General features: G+C 51.5%; 1 protein-coding gene across 1 annotated transcript in view; it reads left to right on the forward strand.

Annotated features, from left to right (window-relative positions):
• SHROOM3 (shroom family member 3) overlaps positions 1-22,332 on the forward strand; it is a gene marked incomplete at both ends in the record, with an annotated part of 118,584 nt that overhangs the window by 25,068 nt on the left and 71,184 nt on the right. The window contains one exon of the mRNA XM_080343723.1: positions 6,839-6,993. Coding sequence (XP_080199849.1) covers positions 6,839-6,993 — 155 coding nt within the window. The remainder of the gene's footprint in view (positions 1-6,838; positions 6,994-22,332) is intronic.

Below are 22,332 nucleotides of genomic sequence, written 5' to 3' on the forward strand. Positions count from 1 at the left end.
AGAGTAGGTAATAAAAAGAATTTTGCATCTCTGACTGGTTTGTTGTCCTAGATAGCAAGGACGGGGAGGGAGGGTATGTAAGGTCTTGCTGTCAGAAGAGAGTATGCAAAGCAAAAGAAACGGCAAACAGCAGAGCAATAGTAAAATGTTCCTGTGCCTGTCCATTTGCACTCAAAGGTGACATTTCTGGAGGTGGGCCCGTTCTTGCACGTTTTACGTTTTGGTTCATGAGGGGGTGTTGGTTCGTGACATCCCACAGTTTGGGGGATACATTGCAGCCCCCAAGAAGGGCTGTTTGGAGATGGCAAGGGAAAAGGTTCAGGGAGCACTTGGTGCCATTGACCCCAAATCCTAGGGTTTGTAGGGCTCAGACGGACTCCTAAAGCAGTCCTGATTGCGGAAACCTTGGGTGTGCTTGGGGCAGGGTCTTTGACAAGCAGCTATTTGTAACTCTCACACTGCAAAGCAAACGTTAACTCTCAGACCTGTGCAGCCGTGGCTCTGGGTGCTCCGTCAGATACACCAGGGTAGCGGGGAATGAGTTCTTGCAGCCCCTTGAGCCGATATCGCCCTGATAATTGCTGCAGACCAAACAGGAGCAAGTTAACGTGCTCCAGGCCTCGTATTTGTATCACCTGTTCATATACCCTCTGTGGCACGCATGGAATGGATTGTTTGCAAAAAACAAACAGTGAACAAAGAAGTAAGGCTCTCGGATTCCCGTGTGCACGGGGTGTGTGCTGCGGGCAGGATTGCTGCACAAAAGCTGGGCTCACACAGGGAGCGGGGAGCCAGCAGGAGAGAGCGGTCCCGCGGGTTCCAGCGCTGCAGAGGGCGAACGTTGCCTTTCCACAGCGGCTCTGTGGCTCAGGTGCACATGGGTGCTTTTATTCAGGAGCTGGCCGTGATAACGTGTTTGTACCATCCCTCTGCAGAGGGAGCTGATACGGCTCTAGGTGTTACCGTAGAGCAAACACAGGTTAGTTCTTTGTCTTGTATATATGGAGTGGGGTGGAGTAAATTCATTGTTAGTTTTGCTGCTTCTTACAGAAAAGATCCTGGAGGCTTCTTGAAGGCCTTGTGTCAAAGCTGTAGTGTTAGGTCCATCTTTTTTGTGCATTAGCTGAAAGGAGACTTGATTTCCCTTGCCTCTTCTACTTTTATATGTAAAAATCTCTGTGGGAGCCTAAAAGTTCATTGCTTAAGAAGATGGAAAATTCTCTTAAGAGCTAAGCCTTCTTTCCTCCGCTGGCTTAGGAGCTGAGAGCTACCCGGAGGAGTCAGACGCACACTCATCCAAGCAGGTCTCCTTATCTCCTGTGGCTGAAGCCAGCAATCTGTTTTCCATCCGCTTCGTGCCAGTTTTTGCGGAAGGGCCGACTGCTGAGATTAACCTTGTTCCCAGGACAGGAAGCAATCCTGTGGGACGCAGGAAGGCGTGGAAGTGTTGGACTGCAGGGCAGTCCTAGGAATGACCTTCAATCCTCGCATTTGTCAGCGCTTGCACCCATCCTGCCTGGGTCACAGTGGTATTTCTGCAGCTGGATCGCTGCTTCAGTGCCCGAAGCTGCTTTGCTTTGCTCCCCTCAGTAAATTATGCTGGGAAAGGTCCCGGTCCTTGGGGCAGTCTGTCCGCGCTGGGATGGGGGCTCTGCAGTGTACCGCCACATTCCCATCTGCAGTGCTTGGGGGAGAACAGGCAGCGCTGCGGCTGCATGGGCTTCGGTTTGGCTTTGGGGAATAGCCAGAAAAGGCGAGATCCTGGTCCCCTTTGTACCACAGGCTCTGTACAGTTTTCACACGGCATCCTGGACGGGTTTCAGGTTGGGTAAATACGACTCGCTTGCCTGAAATCCCTCCTGTGAAAAAAACATAAGTAGTTCCTGCTCCTTCCAGCTTTCATCACACACGCTGCAGAGGAGCCGTGAGCCGTCTGGGAAGCTCTGGCGCAGCCGGGGCTCCTGACCCTTCCCTATGGGGACAAATACCGCGGGGTTTGTCACAATGCTAACATCAGAGCTGGGGGCACTGCCAGCTTGGTGAGTAAATGCCCCTCTGGATTTACGGTGGTGCCTGGCTGATGTAGTATCTGGAAAATAATATCCCACTATGTGGAAAATGATGTCCCTTCCAATCCCGGACATTCTGTGATCCTGTGAAAATAAGCCTGGAGATGCCAGAAGTGTCAGAGCTGTGAATGATAAGGGCTGGGTCTTGCTCCAAGCCAAGTAAATATATTTGTTAACATGGTTCACGCTGAGTGTGGGAGAAAATATGTTTGTTTGCCTGTCTTAAATAACAGATTTTTTTTGGAAGTGCCAGAAAAATTTCATAGCGCTGCTCACCCTTCAAACCCGTGTCGTTTAACTTGTTCTTCTACTGGATAAAGTTCAGCCTCTCAAGGTGAATTCATTCTGTGTACACCTTGTATGACTACCTGGAATAAATCAGTGTCTCCACTACCATGCTTTGAAGATGGGAGCAGAAATGTTACTGTAGAACCATCCAGAGCACTATGAGAAAGAATTCCTTCCCACTTCCCTGCAGAATAAAACAATAACTAACTTGGAAACACTTTTCTTTGGCTCAGGGTAAATGTCACTAGATGAATTCTCTGGAGGTGCGTGTCTGCATCAGGGATGGGGATATCCAGCCGAGACACGGCTCCAGAGAGAGACCTTTGACTTCACTATTTTTTGATTGAATTGTCTTAACTGCTCTATCATGCTGACACAGAGGCTGGGGACAATGGGGAAGAATGTCTGTGTGCTGCATGGGAGACACTGGCTGCCCCGGCTCGTGACACGGCACTGGGTCTGAGCGAGGGAGCGGCGTGTGCCCTGGGGCTGCTCAGCAGCTCTGCAGCGTCCTTTGCAGGTTTGGGAGCCCGCTCTGAACTCCCCCAGGGGCTTAAAAACCTCCAACAGGAAGCCGAATCAATCAGGTACTGCAGGAGTTCAGTGAGCAAGCCGCGCTTGGCTGTGTGCGCTGCTGTGCGTGCGTGGTGCGGCTGCTCTGGGGTGCTGTGTTACACCTAGCGGTGCGCACCTGTCTCACCTGGCCGGTGCTCCAGTCTGCACACTGGGAGGTGATTAAAATCTTGACTGTTGAATTTGGAAGAGGAGACAGTCAGTTTCCCTGTGTTTGCTCTCAGATCCTCAGCTGGTTTGGCCCTTTTCCCCGGGTTGCAGCAGTGCTGATGACCCGGTGAGTGCCCCGGCAGAGGCGAACCCCAGATTCGCTGGCAATGCATCGTTCCACTGGAAAGAACAAAACCAGCTCCAGGAAAATGTTTGAAAATAAGGGGTGCAAAGTGGAGAGCGTTATTCTGTATCTCTCCTGGGTGGGTCAGATCTTGTGTAGCAGAGGTAGCGACCTCTCTCAGTTCCTTTGTGGAACAAATATTTTTCCCTCTCTCACCCTGTCGTTTCCTATAAAACCTTTTTCTGCAGCTCAGGAATTCTGGACAGCCATCTCCAGCAGTTCATTTGTGGTGCTTCCCTTCCCCCCGTTGCAATATCTGACACGAAAAGGGCAGCGGTTTGTCGTTGCGACTGCTGCTGCTGCCGACACGCAGCTGAGCCGGCCGGTCCTCGCAGAGCACGTCCCGGTGTCGCGAGCAGCTGCACCCGCCTGCGCGGCACAGCTCTCCCTGGGTACTGCGTATGCTGTGCATACGTGTTTGCTTCCTTGCTTGGTTTCTTCATAGAGAAACCTCGGCCATTAGGTTTACAGTCTAGGAATCGCTCGTGCCATTTGTAATACAATGAACACAAAGATGGAACGATCCATCTTAAGAGCTACAGAGAATTTGTTGTTACTAAAGCCCCTCACAGAAAGACGCAGAGAAAAGAGAAATAAATAAAGAAAACCTATTTAAAATAATCAAGAAAGGATCTCAGTTAGACAGCATTCTCTAAACCTACAGTAACCATAGCAAGCCAAACAAAAGACAGTAGTAATAAGTCTTATGTATCCTTGGTGATCTGCTTAAGCAACTTGTTGCTTTTACAGTAAGCCAAAAAAAGGGAGAACAGATGGGTTCAAAGTCTGCCGCAACATCTATTGAGTGACAAGAAGCCTCCTCTAATGGAAGAAAATGGAGTGGATGGTGAATGCAAAGCAGGGCCGGGGTGGCCCGGGGCTTTTGAGGGGAGGGCAGTGGGCAGGGAAGGCTTTGCTGCAGTAAAGGCAACTGAGGGACGTGGGTTTGCGTCAGAGGCGTTTTGAAGCGGGTGTATTTCGGGAGAGGCCACCTTGGCAGGGAAGGGCTCTTACTGGCTGTCGAGTGACCTCTTACACTAGCTCACGTAGCTCATGGCTATTACATTTTTGGCGCAAGTGAGTGTTGAGGATGATTTTGACGATTCTGTGACTGCTCAAGCTGCTCCAACACAACTTACACGCGTAGAACAACTGTGTTGCTGGCTCTGCCCTTGCTGACGGGCAGCACGCAGAACCACTTGAGGCTGAGGGAACAGCTCGAGACTTGGCCTCTCGTTTGTCTCCCAGGGTGAGCAGGTTGTTCAGGAAGGTGAGCGCTGGCACAAGCGGCCGGCTGCCTATTGCCTGCGCGGCTCTGCAGGCGCCTTCCCTCCTGAGCCGCCAGGGCATCGCGGAGCAGCAGGTCCCAGCCCTGCCTTTGCTCAGCCTGGCCCCGTGAAGCAGGTGTTCATTTCAGTAGATGATGTGTACGCTGAGCTCTGTTTGCTTTGTTGGTAATTGTTACAAGCAGTAGAGATAGAGCTTTGTGTTTATAGTGCAGCTTGTTTTGTTTGAATCATTCAGTCCTTTCCTTGAAATATTGCCACTCCTTAAACACAAATATTTTCAGAGGCATTGAGGGAGAAGAAATGAACGTGGAGCCCGGGAGCCTGGCTTTGCGAGGCAGTGCCTTGTTTCGGGGCTTCGGATGGAAACCCGGGACTCTTTTAGCCTCTTCTGACTCCCAGAGTTCTATTGCCAGGTCACAGGGCTGTCGTCAGTCTTTCCTTCAGAAACCTTCAGGAATTTGCATCCAGGGTACGCCAGACGAATAGATGAGACAACTGTACCTAAGCAACAGACAGCCGAGAAGGCTAAAGGATTATTAATAGATAACGATGTAAACAACAAAAGATCAATCAATTAAAAAAAAATCCCTTCTGTTGACTATATCCCAGGTTAATCTAACCCATAGCATCCCAGTCTATTGTATGTGGTTGAAATGATACCCACCTGTTTTCCTTCGGAACAGCAACAAACTGAGCAATACCGCATCTTAGTTTGTTATTTATTTATGCTGGCAGCACGGTCTAATGTTTCATCTTCCACCCTTCCTGGTCATTGTGATGCAAGGCTCTTTATAGCAAGTCTCATTCCTGTGGTTTTATCCATTCTTAAGAAGAAAAGAACAAACTCATTCATCAGTGGAATGACTTCCTGGTAGGATGAACGACAATGATTTTTACCTGCCTTTGTAGGGGGGTAAGAGAATCTATTAGCTAATGTTTGTGGAAGTCAAGATTTTATGTGTTAGAAGATACATGAGCTGGAATACTATTGTTCAGAAGAACAGAGCTGCTTTGCCTGTGGGAAATCACCATTCAACACAGAAATGAATGTTCTGGTAAAAATCTGGCTAATCTACGTGTGGCGAGTCCCATGTCCGAGTTACGGCTCAGTTACCTTTTGCCTGGCATGGCATGAAATGAGTGACTGCGTGCAGTCTCGGTGCTCAGCAGATGGGACCCTGCAAGCAGCAGCGCTGCCGCTGCCCGAGCAGAGCCCCAACTCACTTCAGATGCCGTTTGTTGTCTCAGGGCCATGTTGGGAAGGGGAAGGACTGAAGAGAGAGGTTATACTTCTAACGTGCCATGAGACGTTATACTCAAGTATGGGGCACACAACAATTGCTGGCTTCTGGGGAACAGGAACTGCCAGGTGCCTTGAATATCAGATTTTGTGGTGGCAAGTTTTATAATAAAAGCTATTTCAGTCGCACTCCCAACTGGTTGCACTCCTTAGTCCCCAGAAATCGGGGATTTGCGGTGCATTAACCCAAATACACCCTGGCCCTCTGCTATGCTAGTCCTTTGCAGAGAGGTAGGGCATTCATGCACAAGGCTGCAGTTCAGAAAGCCAGGGCCAAATTTGCTTGTCCTTTGCCTTGTCACTTCTTTGCAGGCTTGATGTGTTTCTGCTGGCACGCTGAGGGAGAATCGGTGCGCGTGGAGGACCATACACAACAAAGTGCCTTAAGATTCCTCTTTGGTTTGCCACTACATAGCCTTGGGCGTGCTGCTCACTTTCTCAGAAATTAAAACATTTGCCTACTTTCTTTTACACTGTGCTTTGAAATCCCTGGCTGAAAATCCTTGAAGAGGTGCTACATGTCATTACCAACATAGTCCTGTGTGCATCTGCTCTCTTGCTGCCCAGTAAGCAAGAAGCTGTTGTTAACCAGCCAGCTAGATCACCAACAGCAGCTTGAACAATAAAGAATCCCATCCAAGCTCTTCTCATCCTGGCTTTGCCCTTGGGCTTATGCCTGAGTACTGTTATCAGGAAGTGTTCCATGGCTGTTTTGCTGGTGTTTACTGCTTCCAAATACCAATGACTTTTCAAAGCAGTGCTTCTTGGCAGGATTAGTTTGGCAGCTGATCCCCAGCTTCCATCTATATGAAATGTAGGGGAGTCAAGCACAGCCCTTTGAGGAAGCTGGCTGGCAAAGAGAGAGCTGAGTTTGGGGCTGACAGACCTAATCCCTTCAACAGAAGTGCATGCTCAACTCTGTGTGTGACAGCCAGAGCATGGCAGGCATGTCTCACCATTTCTTTCCTCTCTCCTCCCTGTGCAGGTCGAGGAGGGAGGCAAAGCGGACTCCCTGCCGTCCAGGCTGCGGGCTGGTGACGAAGTGGTGAACATCAACGAGGTGGAGCTGAGCAGCTCCAGAAGAGAGGCCATCTCCCTGGTTAAAGGGTCCTACAAGAAACTGAAGCTGGTCGTCCGCAGGTAGGCAAGATGCAGCGCTCCCTCCCTCCCTCCCCGGAGGCTGTTCCAGCTGTCCCCTCGCGTCTCCAGCTGGAAGTCTAGGACTTTCCTGGTCTTGGCAAAAGCCTTGGTTTAGGCACACAGGCGTGAGCCCAAGGGCAAGTGTTTGTTCTTCCCAGCTAACATTTCTGTGACTCCTTTGCCACCAGTACATCCAAGCATGTGCAATAGTTACCCAGACCTGTTCCTCTGCTCCCCTGCCACATGGCAATCCAGGACTCCTGCTCAGTGACTGACCAGCAGTCCATGTTCTCTCCAAGTGCCTGGGGCTCTCTGTGAGGGGGTGGCGGTTCTGTACGTAGCGCATGTCTCATTTGCTGCATGTTGTCACTGTTGCGGTGACAGCAGAAGGATTTCCACTGGCCTCAGCAAGACTGGGAGCTGTTTCGTGTTCTGCAGGTGAGTACTGCCTGGCTGTGGCTGTGCTGCCCGCGAGCAGTCTGACCGATACTGTACTCGGGACTGATGCAGGGGAAGAGCAGCTGCCTCACCTGCATCCTTTGAGCAACAGCCTCTGCATTATCACCGAATGAATGAGCTGTGACCCATTCTGTGTCGCCGTTTCCCTGGCTGTCTCAGGCCTTGCAAATGGTCCTGAGTAGCGATGTCAGTGTGCTGGGTTTGATGGCTGAGCATAACCCAGCTGAGCAAATCCCGCTGATCCCCTCTGGTGACATGTGTAACAAATCTGTTTGTCTTACGGTCAGGCCACAGAACTTGCGTCTTGTTGTGCATCTTGAATCAGAGGTGTTTGGATTTGGAGTCTGGGTGTTTTTCTGAGACCTTAGTAGAGATGCTTTCTGTATGTTTTTGCCATGGGCATGTCCAAACAGTTTTTGCTGTGTGGGTTGGGTGGTAGCGGGTATCACTGTATGGAGTGCTCTATCCTGAGTGCACTCAGACAGAGGAGTGTGGGCCAAGATCAGCATAGCTGAGGAGCTGCCATTAGCCAAACAAAAGGTCTGTGCTGGAGCTGGAGTAACTAACACCCTCCTGCTCTCTGGAGTATATTTCAGGCTTTTGCTGGCTCTGTTCTGCTATTTACCTAAAGCACATTTGGGTACTGACCAGTTCTGGATATCCATAGACAGAACTGCTAGATGGTTTGCGTGGCCACTGCCAGGAGATTTGCAAAACTAGTTCATTGCAGTCTGAGTGTTTTCTAGAAAAAATGGTTTTTATTGAAGGCCTATGTAGATTGTAGTGCAACTCTATTGACTGAACAAAATGTTTAATTCAAACTAAGTTAGCAAAAGTTCGAAATTAAAACCCCTTTGTCACATTTTAGTTTCATTTTGCCAAGACGAACTTTCCTTTTCCTTTGTAACAAGTGTGCAGGGGTATTTGATATTTTTTCTGGTTCAGAATACTATAGTGAATGTGAAGGAACTTTGGTTCTGAGCCTTTCATGGTTTCATTTCATCCCCACTAGAAAGCACGTCAAGCACACTGACTTTAGGAGTTGTTACATTCACATGCCGTCTCCTTGCCAAGGTGCTTCAAGCCCTTTCTGCACATTTAAAGCTCAGTGACAATCCATAAACTTTGAACTGGAGAATGAAAATGAAGAGCTCAGCCCAGACTTTGTTTGGGGTAGCTGGACGCAGCCCCGGCTGAGCCTGCAGTGCTGCGCGCGCTGGAAAGCAGCGAACAACAGAGCTGTGGCGTCCCGACTGCTTCGTGGGCAGTGGCTCAGAATGAGGAAAAAACCAACCCAAAAAGCAAATTAAAGCAAGCAGCTGAGCGCAGAACCTGAGCCACGCGGAGCCTTTACCTCAGTGGGATGCTGCGGGACCGGCCAACATCCGCGTGATGAAATGTGAACAAACAGAGGTTTGCAAGCCCAGTTTGAATGTGCAGACGATCTTCACTCCAGACATAACGAGTTTAGCCATTGAGGCTGATGAAGGAAGCACTGTGTGCTTCCCTGCTGGGGCTGGGTTTTGTTACGGGCACAAGAAGGTGATGTTTTGCAGTACCGCATCATCTGAAAATAAACTAGTAGTGAAGTGCCTAAGATACTGATTTTTTTGAATTGGCCATAATGATGTAATTGAAGTGAATTAGGGTTGCTTGCTGCAAATACCAGCAGTCTGAAAACTCTCTGAACCGTCACTTGTCACCTGAAGTTTGAGTCTGTGATTTTAGCTTCACACTGACATGGACTTTACCCCTTAAAAGTCATATGCAAACAATAGCGAGGTCTGTTTGGTGTCTGTGGTTTTTCCAAAGCATATTCAAGGTCAGCGTGTTTTTGATTGCTTGTTTTTCAAATTGCAGTCTCCGGAGCTCTGTGGAGCGGTAGGCAGTGACTCCAGACAGCACAAAGGCCAGAAAGCACACATCTTTCTATTCAGATGTATTGCAGTGAGAATACCAAACAGAGGAGCTACAAGATACATCTGACCCACTCCATACATTTGCGTAGCCCATGTAACACACTCAGATTGCTGTTTAATCGTAGCTTTTTATTTTAGGACAAAGGCAAGCTTTTAGTACCGGTGGCAGCAGAGTGGAGCTCTAGCTGTGTTACTAAGCAAAAGTTGATGTTACAGCAGCTTGCTGGGTCTGCAGACAGGTTGTGGCAATTGTGTTATTTTACTTGGAATGTCATCTGCAAAGCTCAATACTGGTACATCAGTGTCTGTCATCGTCAGTCTGTTATTTGTCACTTTAATCGAGGAAAAGGGTGGGAATGGTTTCAATGAAGGGAATGTGAAGGGAAAGTAGAGGCTTAGTTGTTTCATTGTGGAAGATGAGTTATTTTTTCCAACTTGCTTTTTTTCTGTCACTTCCTCTCAGACTTCAGTGTCTAAGCAGATTTGGTGCAATTAAAAAAGACCCAGGCCTTTCCAGTTGTATCGATTCGATCTAATTGTGTTGTGCACGCTCATATCAGCTGAAGATAAGGCTCAAAACACGGGCATTGCCTTGTCTGCTTTGCAGTGACCGCAGTGGCCTACAGCAGTTGCCAAAAATAGACTTTTGCACAGGTCAGTAAGCAAGAATGGCTGTCAGAGCGTCACACTGTTTACATAGTTTTACATTCAACGTGTTCATAACGGCAGCAATTAGCTCACTGAGGCATGATGGCCAGTGTAGCCGTGCTGCGAGTACAGCGCTGCAGGGAACGCAGGGACAGCGGCTCTCGGCCGCAGTGCTGCCTGCAGCAGGGTCTCCGCCAGCCGCCCTGCAGAGCCGTGCTGCAAGTACGGCGCTGCAGGGAACGCAGGGACAGCGGCTCTCGGCTGCAGTGCTGCCTGCAGCAGGGTCCCCGCCAGCCGCCCCGCAGAGCCACCGTGCTCGCTGCTGCAGGACGGCAGAGCTGGAAACACCAAGTCATTCTTGCTGGCCCGGCACTGTCACGGAGCGAGCTGGTGGCGGGCCATTTGCACTCTCGGCCGGCGTAAAGCAGCTCCATCGGCTAGAATGGAGTTCAGATGAACCTCGGGACAGAATTTGGCCCTCGGATTCTTTAAACTCTTGGATCCTGCATCAGTCTTGTTTAATAAATGCAAAGGTCTGTTAAATTTGCTAGTGGAACAGCAAGTAACAATTTTCTACAGAGAACTACCAATGTTTTAGGCCTTTCCTCTGCGGCTGCTGACATGCAGGAGTCCTGTGGAGACCTTCCGGGGTGCTGTTTTTAGGGTTCAGGGATGTGGGGGGTTCTGCATTTGCAGAGCCGGTGAGATTGCATGAAGCATGAATCACAAAAGAACTGCGGCGTACAACAAAACCGCATACCCGGAGATGCACAATACGTGTTCTTAGTGAATATCGGATGGTACAGATATGAGCAACTGTAGGAAGCCTGTTCGAGTATTACTGATGTAGTATATACAATATTGTATCAAAAATGAAGTACATTCTGTTCCTACAGCGTATATTTCCCTAGTATCTTACTGCTCTTGACGCTCGATGTGGGACAGGGTGGCACAGAGCCCAGCGCTGCTGAGCCCAGCGCGGGAACACCGCCCCTCGCCTTGTTCCTCTCCACAGCCGCCCAAGAGCGACTCCTCTGCTCATACAAACCATCGGAAGCTTGAATGGGGAGCAGGTGTTGTGGGCTTGGTGCTCGCCATCACTGCGAGATGTGTACCACAATTAAAACACGTGGCTGCCGCTGCTCCTGTACCGCCTAACGGCTTTGCTGGCAGCTCTGCCTGTCCCAGGGCTGCGCATTCGCACAGTTCTCATCCTGTGTTGTGTGTGCAGTGAAAGACGTTTGACTATGTTGTCTCTCACTTTCTGGGGCAGCTCTCTGGTGAGGTGTAAGTAAACAAAAAGATACAACCACAGCAAAGATCCGTATTGAAGGCAGCTGATGTTCTGTTTTCAGTGTTCGTGGTTGGTAGTTTGTGTCTGCTTCGAGTTCAGCAATGCCTGCAATTCTTATTCATCTCAAAGAGCCTTAAGCTGAAAATACAAGTCAAATAAAGGAGAAGTGGGCATAGAAAACGTTATCCTCATTTTCCTGTTGTGCTAAAAACTGTACAAAAAGAAAGGATTAGGCTTATCCGTGGCTATAACTGTAATCTGTGTGTTGGGTTTTATGCTTCCCTACAGATTCTCTGTGTTGCTTGAGTTATTCAGCTTATTCTCTTGGCACATTCCTGTCCCTGGGCCCCCTTGTCTGAATGATGGGACCTGGGAGGAGGAATAGGCTGTAGACGTGAGTGCAGGAGTGCCAGAGGGAAGCTGGTGATTGAGGTGACCGCGGTTTCACCAGGGATGCACCCCCTGGGCACACCAGTCCCCTGGTGCCAGGAGCTGTGTCACACCTATGCAGTCGCTGCAGTGCAGACTGCTGGGGCCGGGAGGAGGCTGAAGGGTTGGAGACACAGGTGTATTTGCTCTGCTCTTATCTTCGTCTTGACATGTCTGCGTCAGGTGCTGACAGGGAGAAGATGCTGGTCTACATGGCTACAAAGTTCTTCTCCTTTCAGCAGCCAGCTGTGATAACTAGGGCTTTAAAATAGAGACAGGGAAAAGTCTTCCACTGTACTTGAAACATGACCCTATGGAAGTCGAAGTGTGGGAGGAAGATGTCAGTGCGACCCACATCTGAGGCGTAGAGCCGATTGGAGCTCGTGGGAAGCGGTGGAAAGATTCCCACAGACTCAGAAAGGTTTGGCTCAAACGCTCACCGCGCAGCAGTTCCCTCATTGACCGGGAGAGAATGGGCTGTTCCTGGAGAGAGGGGAGGCTGCTGGTGTTTCTACAAAAAGCCAAGCGCCAGCACAATTCTTCAAAGGACTCTGGGGACTAATCCTTTCCTCTTATGACACTAATGTAATTTTGTGTCGTATCTGACAGCGTGCCAAAATTTGCGTCAAATAAATCCAAGTTTTGTGAATGAAATTAATGAGGACAGGCGCTGGCTCGCGCCGCACTCTGCAGTACCGCGGGAGCGGGTTTGCCGGGAGCTGCTGTGCGCCGTGGCTGGTGTTTGTGCAGCGATGGTGACCGGTGTGGTGTACATGGAAGCTGTAATCCCGACAGCTCGGGAGGCCAGAGCTGGCACCGCGCTGCCAGGCACTGGCAGGGCGGGCTTGTGGGGACACTGCGGGGCGCTGGGCCATGAGCTCCTCAGCTCCGCACTCTGCCTTTGCTCGCAGCTCCCGGCTGCCGGCTGTCACTGATGCTCTGTTGCATGACGTCTTTGCACGGGGGCTGGTTCTTTCAAAGAGTGTCTTTTTAACGCTCTGAATAATGAGTTGGAGTTTTACATGAGGAGATGGGTCCTCAGCTGATACAATTGAGGGCAGACTTTTGAACAGGGCCTGTTGAGCTAAGACAAGGGGTGATGGTTTTAAACTAAAGGAGGGAGATTCAGGCTGGGCATGAGGAAGGAATTGTTGCCCTGAGGTTGGTGAGAGCCTGGCCCAGGTACCCAGAGAGGGGGTGGATGAACCATCCCTGAGACACCCCAGGCCAGGCTGGATGGGGCTCTGAGCACCCTGAGCTGGTGCAGATGTCCCTGCTCATGGCAGGGGGGCACTGGGGAGCTGGGAACATCCCTCCAACATGAACCATCCTGTGATTCTGGGATTCTGGGATTCTCTGACCAGCCAAAGCCCATCAGGGTCCTCAGCCATTGTTTGTACGGTGTTTAAAATACATCATTCAGAAACTGAGAAGAGCCATTTAGCTCTGAGTCTTCTGTTTACCAGAGTTAAAACCCGTTGCTATGGGAGGTGAGTGGAGGCGGTCAGTGCCATCCTCGCCCTCGGGGAGTCAGGAAACTCCTCCAGAACGCCGTGTTGGGTTCCTCCTGCTCAGAGATGTTTTCATGCAATACCACTCCTTACATTCGCTCCCCTTACCAACGGGCGATCCAGCGCTGCTGCCTGGTGGCTGCCAGGGAGCTGACTGCATCCCGGGGGATCTGTGCGCAGAGCCTCCAAGTACAGGGGACAGGGAAGTGTTTGGGCAAGACTGTGAAAAATGTGGCTTGTTCTAACAGCGGAACTGGGAAAAAGATGGTTAGGGGAAGTGGAAGTGAAACTGTGTGTTCCTTTTGGCCAGAAATGAAACATTTTGCTCCCTGTAGGAAAAGCAGGTTAATGTAATGTAGGTAGCATGGATGTAGTGTGTGTTTTCAGCATTCCACTGGACGCTAAGGCAGGCTGGCTGAGTGGAGGGCAGCTGGGACTGCCTGGCAGTGTCAGGCTGACATTCTCTGTGTCAGGATGGGTCCGGCGTGCTGAGGGGCAGGGACTTGTCAGCGGTATTTCCGTGGGTTTCACACAGACCTGCGTGCCCGCAGCCTTCTCCTGGGCCGGCTGTCAAGCCCCAGGCAGGACAAGAGGCAGAGGGACCTGTGGAGCTGCCGCTGGCAGAAGGAACCATTGTGGGCGTCTTTTCAACCTTGACCTTGCAGCTGAATTCCTCTGCTGGAACGTGTGGGCCAGGGAGCAGCAGAGACTCATGTCCTGCTCCACCTCTCCTCCACTGTGGGGTTTTATCCCCCACTCTCACTTCCAGTTACTTTTTCCTAATGAAATCCGAGTGGTGAATTTCAAGAGAAACAATAAATATTTGTGGGTGGCTGGAAGCACTTCTTTATTGAGTACAGTTTCTCCTCTCTCCCCCACACAGCCTGCTGTGCGTTCCGAGCGCGGGCCGAGCTCGGAGCTGCGGAGCCGGGACGGAGCTGCCTGGCACTTTCCCTGGGCAGATTTCCCTTTGCTCACGGTCCGTGCTCCTGTCTGTCAGGCCTGCTGACGACTGCCGGGGAGGAGGGCAGTAATCTGAGCCGCCGGCCCAGCAAACCTCCAGCTCTTTACTGCGGGATTAGTCCCGAGGTGCCTCTGTGCGCAGCACCTGTATCTGCGGCTTGGTATCTCAGTCGCCGTGCTCCCCTTTCTCCGCTTTCCGGGGCGGTGCCGTTCCCCGCTCCCAGGACCGCGCTGGCCACATGGCGGGCTGGCTCCGCCGGGATAGGGACACCTGAGGCTCCGGCCGCTGTCTCAGAAGGTAAGGAGCCTCTCGGCACACACAGCAAAGCGAGGCGGGCACAGCGCTGTGCCCGCAGAGGCAGCTGGACCTCGCGGCAAGGCTTCTGAGAGGGACGACGGGAGTCTTAAGGACCCTGCTTGTCCTAAATATCACAAGCATCATAAGCTTCTGAGCAAATAAGTGCCCAGGCAGTGCCGTGGAGGGTTTTTTGGGTGCTGTTGTAAGCGAGCTGGTAGCAAACCAGGAGCCGGTGCCGCAGCGCCGCTCAGGCTCTGTCGCGCTGGACTGGCGAGTGCTGTGAGCAGATGTGCTGGGCTCAGGCTACAACAGTGCCAGGAGCTCGCAGGGGAGCTGGACTCAGAGCCCCCGGTGTGTCTGAGGCCATTGTCGCCCTTGGTGTCAAAGGGTACTAATCACACCATGCACTTGGGACTGGAGGATGTGACTCACATCCACAGCATGTTGTGTCGGGTGTATTTTGCAGTTTTGTGGTCTAGAAGAGTCTCTGCTCAGTGAAGTGGCACTGGTTTTGGGCTTCGCCTTTTGTCAGCTGAGTGTTGTTCCACATGGGTGTCAAACCAGACCAACACTTGCGTTAATGTTTAGTGTGGACGGACTAGCTGTACAGCGCAGGATATATTCTTGTTTGATTGGAATGGTAACATTGCAGACAGCAGAGACAGAATGAGAGACTGCTTCTTAGGAGATGGCAGTCAGTATAGCTCCAGTGTGGCCCTGCACAAATTTACGTTCGTTGAAGACCTGTCCTATATTATACACACCTATACACCCTTTTAGATTGGTTGTGAATCATAAAACTAAGTTAACTGAACTTTGATTTTGATTCTTTCCTGAGACATGAAGTCCTTTAGAAAACCCAATAAATAATCTTTAGACTCATTACCTGCTTCGTTGCTATGAGGGTAAGTTTCACTTCAGCTTTGTTTGTTTGTTGCTGTGGATGTGAGCCAAACCTTTAGCCGTGCGCTCCAGCTGAAGCTGTAGCACCTGGTGGTGTTGCTGCCATGTGGTGATCTGTTTAGTGAAGATTGGCAGTGCGGGTGAAGGCGCGTTCAAGTGGTGCTGGTGACATATTGGGGTCTTTGTCCTTGTCTATGCAAAAAGGAGTATTTTGAGGGTTTAGATTATCTGCTTAAGAAAATCAGCTTGAAACAGCCCATTCTGAAGTACAGAAGCAGCCACGACATGGGAGTGCAGCACACCGCTTTGCCTAATACGCACTCATTATTCCAGTATTTAGAGAGCAGGGAGATGTTCACAATAAAACTAGAACTGGCTGCAGTAGCAGACTCCCAGATTTCCTCCTTTTGCCTTGCCTAAGCAAGCTCTTCCTTGCCAGAAGGATCTGGCCGGGAAAGGACCGTCCGTGTGCTGTCAGCTTGGGTCGCTGGAGCTCTCGCAGGCCAGCTGTCCCACCGGGGCAGACACGTGCGCTGGGAGCGCGTGGGTGTCCTGCCCGCTGTGGCTGCTCTCAGGAGCACACGCTGGCCAGCAGAGCCCAGGCTGCTCAGCACGTCAGTAGCCCTGGAGGTTCCCGCGGCGGCAGAGCTGACAGCCCCACGGCGTGGAAAAAGCAGCTGTTTCCCAGCACAGGTGCCATGGCCCTGCGGCACGGGCGGGTGCCTGCATGGATGGGCATGTTCCCCGGCTGCCGTGGCCTGAGGAGCCTCCTGTCCTGTGCTGAGGCCCCTGTGCCTGCAGCAGGGAGGTGGGAGCTCTGCAGAGGGCAGCGCGGCTCTCCCCTCTCACCCTGCGGCGTGCTGGGCTCTGTCCCGAGGCACTGCAGGCAGTGCTGCAGACCAGGCACTCGCTGGAGCTTACTGTGGACACAGGTACGGGCAAGGGCGTCACTTGGGTCCTCAGCCACTCCTGCTTGGGTGATCGGACATCTCCTGTGCTCTTCGTGCCAGGTTGTAGATGAGCCAGACGTACATTTCTTCTTCATTCCTGGAAACAATGTGAGCAGAGTGATTCAGTGCTCTATAGTATAGAATGCGGAAAAAGGTCACGCATGTAGGATCTGAAATTTGAAGAGATGCCTAAATTAAAGAGCCTTGGTGGTCACCTCCTTCAAGTGAATTGAAAAAAACATCTAGAGGTGATGTTACTGTTTCCTCTGGTCTGTTTTATAGTCTCTTAAAAACAAGTCTTTCTGAAGCCTTCCAAGGGTTAAGGGCAATACCTCATAGAAACCCAAGTGGCTGAAGAAATACCAGATAGTAACATTTACCTCAGTTGCCAAAGCCTGGACATTTTTTTCTGCTTTTTAGTAATTACAGCCTGCAGGGACCATTTAACAATAAATCGTAGCAACTTGGCTGTTATAGGGCAACCCATGTGCATAAGCACTTGAGGGCTGTGCCAGCATCTCCTTTGTCCAATAAAGTAACAGCAGGAATTTGATTAAAGACTGATAGAAAAGAGAGGGAGGGAGAGGGAGATACATAGGAAAGATTAAAGAAAGAAAGAGCCACCTGGAAACTTCATTCCTCCTTTATTTCTAACTTAAGCTCATAAATACCAAATCTAAACCATTGTGTGTGTGAGAGGGAGGGAGAATTTCCTGCGTGCCTGCACAGAAAAGACTGCACACGCAGCCGCGCCGGCTGACGTGCAGCACAGTCGTACTCTCTATTACAAACTTGGTACTTGCTCCTTGTCTGCATCAGAAGAAAAGGGAACCAGGAAATAACTGTATCCGTGGTGTGTTGGAAGGACGGCACTCGGGAGGGCCTGGCGAGCCGCAGCCGCGAAGGGGAGCGCTGGAGGAGCTTGGCCGGAGCTGCGGGCGAGCAGCGCGGGCTGCCCAGGCTGGCACAGTGCACGGCAGCTGCACCGCCAGCGCCGCGTCCTGCTCGCCCACTGCATCTGCCGCTTTGTCTGCAGCCCGCTCGGGACCCCCAAATGAAAATAAACCCGGTGACTCCAGCAGACAAACGCAAATAAGCCCCAAAGAGCCCTCTTATGTGTGATCAGCAAGCGACAGGCAAATCGCACTCAAATTCCTTACTGCAGAGCCAACACGCCTGTTGTTTGGGTTTAGGAGACCAGAACGGTATGATCGAGTGTCACATGTGCACACGGGGGTGGTGGCGGTTGACTTCTCCTTGGTCCGGTTGTAGCCGGGAGCTGGGCAGACGCCGCTGTGCGGTCGGAGGTGCGTTTGGCTTCTCAGGCAGGATTTTGCAGGGCTAAGACCATGAACTCGCCAGCACTGGGATCTGCAGCAGGTTTCTCAACAGAGTCTTGCATATTTTGGGTGCTCTCGCAGGTAACGTTGCCCTAGACTAGACTAGATGGAGCAGGAAGGCAGAATGCTGTACCTGGAGCTCATCGCTGCTGCTTCTGCCATCTGTCTCCTATAAACCTGGACACCTCATCTGCTTAAATCATGCTTTTCCCCACCTGGTGCTTCTCTTACTCCATCTCTACATTGTTTTCCCTCTGCACACTTGCACACTTTTTAGCTCTTAGTCACCTGTTAGCCAGTGAATCCTTTCTGGCGGTGCCCTTGGCTCTGAAAGTGCTTTGGATGTGACGATGTGCTCTGAAGCAGAGCAGAGAGCCCCCAGCTTTCCTGGCCTCAGGCCGTTATCCTGGAGGCTGCTGCCTCCTCCCAGCAGCACAGGAAGGTGCGCAGCCCAGGGCTGGACCAGGCCCTAAGGGGCTGGTTTGTCTCTCGCCCTCATTCAGACCCGTGCAAGGATGCAGGAGCCGGCAGCGTCCGGGACTGAGCCACCAGCCAGGAAACCTCTTTGTCAGAGTGAACACTCAGAAGGTGCAGAGTTCAAATTCTGTATGGCAGCTCAGTTGACGGCAAGCTCAGGGATGGAGCGGGATGGAAGAGGCAGAGGGGGTGGCACAGGCGCCCAGAGCAGAGGGGTCGGCGGGCGACGAGGGGCCGGGCCGCCCTGCGCCCCAGCCTGGCCCGCAGGAATGCGGGGAATGCGAATGGCATGCTTGAGTGGACAGCTTCAGAGCCCGGCCCGCCGGCGCTCCTGCCATCTGTTGGGAACCCCGCGGGCCCATAGCAACAGCCGCTCAGGAATGGGGCTGCTTTTTGCTTCTTTTCCATAAAGCAATTCTTCCTCGCCCTGTTCTCCCTCCTGCATGCGCATACTCATGAATAAGCGGGACGGGGCTGGGATTCCTCCTGCGGAGTGATGCATGCTGAACGAGACAAGGGGCTTTTAGCACTCGGCTTGCATTTGGGGTGGGGAGGAATTTTCCTTCTGAGCTGCGACATTCCAGGAACATGAACCGATGTGTGCAATTTATTTTTAATTGCCAAAATCTTGTTCTACTCAAATCAATAGCGGGTTCGTATTTGTCATGGGGTATTCTCAGTAAAGTCTCCAGTGGATGTGTAGCCACCTGGTTGTCCTTCTTGGTAAAACAGAGACCCCTTCTGCCATAGTATTACAGATGCCAAGGTTATAACTGCTGCAGATAACATCAGTGTGTTGATTTATTGTAACTCTCCTTTTCCTCGGGCCCCGCAGCAGTTCTGTTCTAGCCAAGGGGCTTTGCTGCATGGTCAAGTGGTGGGACCGGATTCCTGGGGTTCCAGATAGCTCAGCATCACCCGTTTCCTGAGCGATGTGCACTGCTGTGCCAGGGAAGGTTTTGCCCCGTGAGAACTCTGTCTCCTAAAGACAAAAGCTTTGAGATGTGCTACTGGGAAGGGTCAGTGCAGAAACAGCCTCCATTCAGGCAGCAGGGCTAGGATCTGTCTGTCTGTCTGTCTGTCCAAGTCCATGGGTTTACTCCTCCTTTTCCCCTGGAAACTCAGTTCTGAGATGCAGGCTTCTGGTCCCGCTCTCAGGTAACTGTGGCCGCGTTCCTGCGCATTGCTCAACCTCTCGCTGTGACTCAGCAAAGGGGATTGTTTTTAAGCAGGCGTTTTACTGCTGTTAACACAATGAATTATACGCTGTAATTTAACGTGAGAGTTTCAAGAGGTTTGAGGGGAGACATTCAGAACCTTTCCAAACAGTGTGTTGATTTATTGAGTATTCCTGTGCCTCAGTCAGCACCGAGTACAGCGGGAGGGAGAGCGGCGGCTCCTGAGCGCTCAGGGCTGCGTGGAGCTGGGCGCACGGCTGTCCTGGCCGCGTCACCGCCCGCCGGGTGTCCTGTCACTGCCAGCCGACAGGGCCATGGGGAGGGGACGGAACTCTCCCTCTTACAGGTATTTATTGTCACTTGACAGCTGTCAGTTCACAGTAGGTGATTTGCCTTCCTGTCAGCTCTCTGAGAACTGGGTGTGTTTGCCTAAGGTTGTGGGGAACGGTAGAAATCCTGCTTTCAAGTGCAGGTATCATTTAACCGTGATAAGGCAGCAGGTAACGCATTTCTTCTTCAAGATGGCTGTGGGGAACAGGGAAGTAAAGTCTCTCTGTTCCTACCGAGACGGGAAAAAACAAGTCATTAAAATCTGATACCTACCTGCTTTTAATGAGGGAAACGTTGTTCAAAGAAATAATCTCAGCCCTATCGCCACCGAACTATTTTCAGGAGCCATTAGCCTTTCACCTCCTCATATTTCCTTTCTTTTACTTTTGATCTCATTCGGGGAAAACGGCAAAGCTTCTGCAACCGGAGATTTGGGCGTGAGCTTTGATCCGGAGCTTAGACAGCCATAACCATGCTCTTACAGCCTTTCCTTCCCAGCAGATGACCTGCAGAAGAACAGGGGGGTAAGGCATAGAAAACAACGCTTGAAATCAAGCACTTGGTGTCTTTAGTTGTGCTCATTTATTCACTGAGCCACTACAGGTATTTTAAAGGGTTCTGCAGTGCTGCCTTCATCTTTAGGCTCTTCTTCCCGCCCAGAGACCTCTTTTCAGCAGTTGGGGTCTGTGATTGTTAGCTGCAAGCGTGATCTACAGGCACGATGCTGTTGATATTTCTCGTCAAGCTGGAAAAAGCAAAGAACAAGAGCAAGCTGCTAATGGATGTTGTGAGTGACACCGAGTAGACACAATATCCGACTCAATTTAACCCAACCTTAGCATTGAGTTATACCTTTTGTTTCCTCAGTTTGCTGTATTTTCTACTTGAAAGCTGTTGTAGTGTATTAATAGAATAAGGTCCTTCATCCATGCACAGGCACTCCCACATCCCCCAGCTGTGAGGAACAGGAGCGGAGTCAGGACAGTTTATTTTTGGACAATGGGATCCGTAAAGGAGGCTTGTGAGTAACTGAGCTCTCTGGAGGTTCAATCTCATTCTCTTCAGTGTGTATTACAGAGTTTTGTACTTTGCTCCATTCTGAAGAACATTTAAAACGAAAGCAGCAGAGCGGGTTAGGTTCTTCGCCAGCGTGCATTGCCGTTTATCTGACGTACGATCCTCGCTTTAGAGCTCCAGCTCCCGACCCAGGAGACACTGACTCTGTCTGCTTTCAGGTTTCTAGCTCTCACAATTCAAAGCCTGGAAGCCAAGTCAAAATTCTGCATGTCCTAATTGTGACACAGAGATGACTTTTAACCTGCTCATGTGGTTTTGGGGGCCGATTGACGCTTTTACACAGTTGGAGCATAAGGGCTCAGCATAATGGAAGGGGCAGAGGCTTTTTGCGATGTTCAGGTTTCTCGTTCCTGTGAAGTTCACTTGCTCCCATCACAGCTCCTGGGACCGCGTTGCCCCTGAAGATCCAGCCCGTGGCATCAAGGGAGCGTCGATTCCTCACACAGCTTTGCAGGAGGCTGCTCGGCAGAAATCTGTTTGTGCAATAGTACTGCACCAGTCGTCATTGCATTATAATGACTTCTTTGGGGACGGGGGAGGAAGGAAAATGAATAGTTACCGTTGGCATCATTTCATTACACTCTTCCACCCTGAAAAGCATCATCGTTTCTGAAGTGGAGAGGAGAACTGCCTGCAGAAGAGGCGATGAAGCCCCTGCTGAAGGGGGTTCTCCCTGTCAGTCTGTTGTTCTTCACACCACAAGGACCTGGCCACAAAAATTGTTAAATCTGGGGAAAATTTGAAGCCTCCAATCAGCTCAGTTCTGGGAACAGCTACAGATCACATCAAGAAAGAGGCTACTGAAGTTGCCCGTTCCTTGCATCTGACCTCCCCAGAAATGTTTCCCAGTTCCTCGCTTTGTACAGCATCATGAAATGCTGGACTGTCCTACTGATCTACCCAGTTTGAGGTGTCGCTTCAGCCGGTGCCCAGCAGAGGAGGTTCAGAGAGCAGCTCTGGGCACACCTGCCTGCCCAGCCCGTGACAGGAGCTGTGACCGCGCTGCAGGCAGGAGCGCTGCTGGCCAGGCTGCCGTCCCCCCAGCCCCGCAGCCGGACGTGCTGGGGACCGTCCCCCCCAGCCCTGCAGCCAGACGTGCTGGGACCGTCCCCCCCAGCCCCGCAGCCGGACGTGCTGGGGACCGTCTTCCCCAGCCCCGCAGCCGGACGTGCTGGGACCGTCCCCCCCAGCCCCGCAGCCGGACGTGCTGGGGACCGTCCTCCCCAGCCCCGCAGCCGGACGTGCTGGGGACCGTCCCCCCCAGCCCTGCAGCCGGATGCACTGGGGACCGTCCCCCCCAGCCCTGCAGCCGGATGTGCTGGTGACCGGCCATCGCCAGCTCCGCGCTGGTCTTGTTCTGGCCACCTGGTGCCAGCCAAGGGTTTACCCACCACCTGTGTGTAAACGCAGACGCCGTGCCTGTACCGCCAGATGGGAAGACGAGCTGTATCCTCTGCCTCATCTTGTCCAGGGGTCCCTTTCACTATATTAAGTGTAGCCGCTGTTGTTGCTGTTCCCACACCACAGCAGGTCTCCAGAATCCTTCATCTTCTGAAATATTTT

This window comes from Nesoenas mayeri (genome assembly GCF_963082525.1).
Source record: "Nesoenas mayeri genome assembly, chromosome: 4".
Lineage (NCBI taxonomy): Eukaryota > Metazoa > Chordata > Aves > Columbiformes > Columbidae > Nesoenas > Nesoenas mayeri.